General features: G+C 48.5%; 1 protein-coding gene across 1 annotated transcript in view; it reads left to right on the top strand.

Annotated features, from left to right (window-relative positions):
• MX1 (MX dynamin like GTPase 1) overlaps positions 1–5150 on the top strand; it is a 24137-nt gene that overhangs the window by 13079 nt on the left and 5908 nt on the right. Inside the window, exons 11-13 of the mRNA XM_023538201.1 lie at positions 1772–1930; positions 3997–4073; positions 5035–5150. Coding sequence (XP_023393969.1) covers positions 1772–1930; positions 3997–4073; positions 5035–5150 — 352 coding nt within the window. The remainder of the gene's footprint in view (positions 1–1771; positions 1931–3996; positions 4074–5034) is intronic.

The raw sequence follows: 5150 nt of genomic DNA, 5'->3' as shown, positions 1-5150 counted from the left end.
AAGAGAAGTTCAATGTCTTTAGCTGGCAGAGAAATGCAGATCCGACCCACACAGAGATCCCATGTCACACCTACTGGGATGGATGCCATCAAAAAGACGGAGAACGAGAAATGTTGACAAGAATCTGGAGAAATCGGAGCCCTCATACACTGCTGGAGAACATGTAGAAAGATGCTTTGGGAAACATTCTGGCATGTCCTCAAAAGGGACCACGTGACCCAGCCATTCCTCTCGCGGGTACATACCCCGGAGAAAGAAAACATATGCTCACGTAAAAGTCTGAGTCTGAATGTCCTTGGCAGAATAATTCATAATAGCCAAAAAAAAGAGCAGAAACAACCCCAATGTCCCTCAACTGATGAATGGATAAAGAATATGGTAGGCATATCCGCTCACTCAGGCCGCCATCATGAAGCACCATAGACTGCGTATTTAACAGTTCTAGGGGCTAAAAGTCCGAGATTAAGGTGTCAGCAGGGTCGTCTTCTTGGCTTGTGGGTGGCGGTCTTCTCCCCGGGTCCCCACGTGCTCGTCCTTCTGTGTGTCTGTTCTGTGTTCTTTTTACAAAGGTAGCAGTCATACTGGAGCGGGGCCCACCCTAGTGACCTTATTTCAACTTAACCCCCTCTTTAAAGGCCCTCCCTCCAAAGACGGTCACATCTAAGGTGTTAGGGGTGAGGACTTCAACATGTGAATTTTAGAGAGACACAGTTCAACCCATAACGCCGTAAATGGAATGTCATTCAGCCGTAGAAAGGCTTGAAGTACTGACACGTACTACAACATGGATGAAGCTTGAAGACGTGCCAAGTGAAAAAGGAGATACGGACCACATGTTGTATGATCCCGTTTATACAAAATGTCCAGAACAGGCAAATCCACAGAGACAGGAAGTAGGTCGGTGCTTTCGGGGAGCTGACGGGGGAGGGGTGGGGAGTGGCGCTGGTGGGTGCAGGGCTCCTTGGAGTGATGGGGACGTTTGGGAATTAGATGTGTGATGGTGGCACAATTTCGTAACTATACAAAAACCAGTGAATCGTACACTCAGATAGGGCGAATTCTGTAGTACGCGGATTATATCTCAATTAAAAAAAAAAAAATTCCTATGAGGAAATATCTCCTGACCCAGCCTGCCACCCCCGGTTAGTTCTTCAGAAAGAGAGACCAGAGTCCTCGCGATGTCCCCTTCTCTCCGATGGGGGTGTTTCTACACAGTCTAGTGTGTTGAGCGTGAAAAGGATCCCAAAAATATAAAGAAAAAACGAAGCGGTTTTCATACATACCGACACCACATGACGTCAACCGGGTCTGACCCGCCCAGTTACTCTGTTATCCCATCTGGTCCACAAATACTGTGCCACGGCCCACGGATAAGTGACGTGTAGCTGATTCCGACGGCATCCGTGGTCAGTCCTACTTTTCAAAGACCTGCAGGTCATCCTATGCTATCAGGGTACAGTTTCTTCGGTAAAGATCGAATGGGAATCATAGAATTTCATAGGCAAGTAGCTTTTCCGGACCGTGTCTGTGTTCGCCGCTCTCCGGTCCCACGGCGGGCTCCGCATCTGCCACCTCGAGCGGACGGGGACACGCCCCCAGAGATCTGTTTCTCCGCCGTCATCCCCGAGTACTGTTTGATCTGCACATCACCCCTGCTGGTTCCTCCTCGCCCCTCTGCGCTCTCGGGAAGTGCACAGTGGTGTTCGTCGTGTTTAGAAAAACTCGCGGGGTCATTGTCGTAAAATAACGCGGTCCGCCTTTCCCACTGTAGGTTACGATGCTGTATACAACGAGATCTGCAAATTCGAAAATCAGTATCGTGGCAGAGAGCTGCCAGGATTTGTGAACTACAAGACATTTGAGAATATCATAAAACAGCAAATCAAAACTCTGGAAGAGCCCGCTGTGGATATGCTGCACATCGTAACTCGTGAGTGCTCGGGGTCGCTTCCAGGGCAGCGAAAGGGTCGCCCCAAAGCTAGCGCCTGGCTTCAGAGCTCCCCTCCTGGTGCGTTTCCAGCACCAGCATCCCAGACAGTTCTCTGACTCTCCAGACACCAGCCAGATATTCAGTCATTCAACTCGATTCCGACACTACCTGCCCCGGGTTGGCACAAGCCCCACAGCTTGCGGGCTTGGTCCCACAGGTTACCACTCGGCGGGTGGCGGTTGTGAGCCCGGTGCTTCCTGTCCTTCTGACGAGCCATCTCTGAGGCAGAGTTCCCACAGCTCCCTCCTCAGGGACTGTAACTTCCGAGGACAGCTCACGGGACTTGGGAACACACTCCGTTTTCCTTGACTAGCTCGTTGTAAAGAACCCGCTTACCTTCGCCAGTTTGTCGTAAGGGATACTAGAAAAGATGCAAATGAAAGGGATACATAGGACCAGGTCTGGGAGGGTCCCAAGTGTGGCTCCCACGGACTTGGGGGTCCACCGCCCTTGGCACGTGTTCGTGTTCGCCAACCTGGCGGCAATCCGAACCTGTCACTTGGGGGGTTTGATGGAGGTAGAATCGATGATCACGTAGGCAGAATCGATTACTAACTCACTCTCCATCGTCTTCCTCGTCCTCTCTCTGGAAGGTGGAGAGTGACAGGAAACTGTGAGGGAACCAGGAGCTGGGTGTCAAGAACGGAGGACAAAGACCAAATCCACATTCACAACACGGCACCTCGACCCCGCCCCAATGCGAGGGTTACTTCAGCCTCACATTGCTCTCCCTATTTGACATCTCTGAGCAGTAGGGTCGACGACTAAATAATTCTACAGCAACAACAACAACAACAAAAAATCCCTAGACACAAATATACTCAGGAAAATTAATTACACACAACCTTTCGTAAACATCTTGTCCAAATTGCTATGTTCTTTGGCCCTATAGTCTATAGATTTGATTGACTAAGTGTGAAGCCATCTATCTTATTTATAGATGCTCCAGGACCTCATGGTGGTTCACAGATGAATTATGTGGTCAATAAATATATCTCAATTTACTTTAAAAACAAAAGAATATTAATTCTACATCATGGGAGTGTTGGGAGCATTCTTCAGGCGGTAGAACCTTTGTCGTGTGTACACAGGAAACTGTCAGCAGCCTGTGGAGGCAAATGCGACATTTCGTGGTGCCGACCGCTCTCTCCTTCACACGCTTTGCCCCTTGGTTTCTGGGCCATTCTCGCCTCTCTTCTCTCTGTCTGCTCCTTGGCCGACACGGTTCGCACTCCGGTTAACCGTCTCAGCCTGGCAATGCGCGATGACCATTCGTGGGTCCGCGAACCAGTACGGGTCGGAGGTGGCCTCCTAAAGCTCATGAAAGGATGTATTTCTACTCACATTTTAACGTTAGGCTTGATAATTATAGACCAAAATCTGTCATCGTGTTGGCGTTGGTCAGCTGTGCCCTCAACCCACTCCTGGAGAAAATGCGTAGTACTCAGAGCCTGATAGTCATAGAAATAATTCGAAAATATAGAGAGATATATAAACTTCTGTTTCAGAAAGATATGATATGGAGTCCGTAAAGATTTTCAAGCATAAAGATACCGTCCATCATATTAGGACAAAATTCTGTGAGGGAGCCAAATAGATATATACGTTTTGAAAATAAAAAGAGCTATTGTAAATTTTCTGATTTAAATAAGAGCTTGTTCATGTATTTCTTTTCAAATAGATCGTGTAGACATTTCGATTCTGTTGCCCTGTTTAAAAGGGTGATATGATGTTTTACTATAAAATATCGATATATTTATAACTTACAAGAAATTACATTCTTTGCAACTATTTATATACTTAGGACGAAAACCGTAAATGTCAAATAAATATGCCAGGGGACGTTTAGGTTTTAAAATTCTTCTGGAGAATCGTCAAGCGAAAAAGCTCACATTCCTCGTTTAGGGAAGGGGGGGCACTTTTTTCCTTCCATCCTCTTATTTTAGGCAATCAGTCTAAAGACGATGTTTCTACCAAAACTGGACTTTTTTGTCTTCTTCCATCAGAAATGGTTTGGCTCGCCTTCACAGAAGTTTCCCAGAAAAATTACAATGAATTTTTCAACCTCTACAAAGTCTCCAAGGTAAAACCGACCGTTTGTTACCAAAAAATAATAATAATCCTGACGCTAGGAAGTAGATTGCTTGTACGAAGACCGTTGCAATTGATTGTGTATTTGGAGAAGCAAATAGCAAAGCCTACTAGTGAGTCTTGCCAATGGTTTTACCACCGAAGTCTGGTTAAAAGCAATGGGGGTCTGGCGGGCCACTAGGGTCCTCTTCTCACAAGAGCACTGACCCCACTCTGAGGGCCCCACCTTCATGACCTAGACCTCCCAAAGGCAGCACCTCCTAATGCCATCGCACTGGGGTTGGGCCTGCAGCATACGAATTTCAGGGGGCCACGGCATTCAGTCCTAGCACCCGGCACAGACGGGAAGGCCACCTCTGCCGGGCACAAGCCGGGGGTCTTAGGGGAGAGGGCCACTTGAGCCGCTTGGGCCTCCAGCTTCTCACTCACAAAACACAGCTGAGAACAGGTTCCTCAGAAAGTTGTCATGCACGCGGAAGAAAGTGTCGAGGACGCACCTGGCAGTATCAGTGCCTCTCACACTCCAGGGGGACCAAGGGGCCAGGTGATTTCAGTGTCACCCATCTCCACCCTGGCCTTCTGGTAGCCAGTTTCTCTAAATCCCAGGAACATAAGGATAGAGAATTTGACAGTTAAATTCCCCTCCACCCCCCGCCCCCGTCAGATGAGAAAGAGAAAGGGAGGAAGCTGAGTCCTCAGGGCTTCGAACAGAGCCTGTGGGTTCCCAGGGGTGAAGGGTCTGGTCACACGTGTGGCTCAGGCTCCCCAGAAGGTTCTGACCGTCTGCTGGGAACCCCATCTTAGACAGACCAAGGTGGGGCGCAGAAGCTGCTTCAAAGCAGGGTGCTGTTTTAGTTCGAGCTGGAGAAGCCGCTCGTCGTGGACTTGGTGTGTGACTTTCCCAGCTTCTCACCTCCTGAGCGGAATCTCACTGGGTGTCTCTTGTGTGATAGTCCAAAATCGAAGACATTAAAACCGAACAAGAAAGAGAAGCCGAGAAGTCCATCCGACTGCACTTCCAAATGGAGCAGATCGTGTACTGCCAAGACACGGTGTATCAGACTTCATT

Source organism: Pteropus vampyrus, unplaced genomic scaffold, assembly GCF_000151845.1.
Source record: "Pteropus vampyrus isolate Shadow unplaced genomic scaffold, Pvam_2.0 Scaffold214, whole genome shotgun sequence".
NCBI classification, from domain to species: domain Eukaryota; kingdom Metazoa; phylum Chordata; class Mammalia; order Chiroptera; family Pteropodidae; genus Pteropus; species Pteropus vampyrus.
The sequence above is the reverse complement of the archived record's forward strand: the minus strand, read 5'-3'. Positions and strand labels throughout refer to the sequence as shown.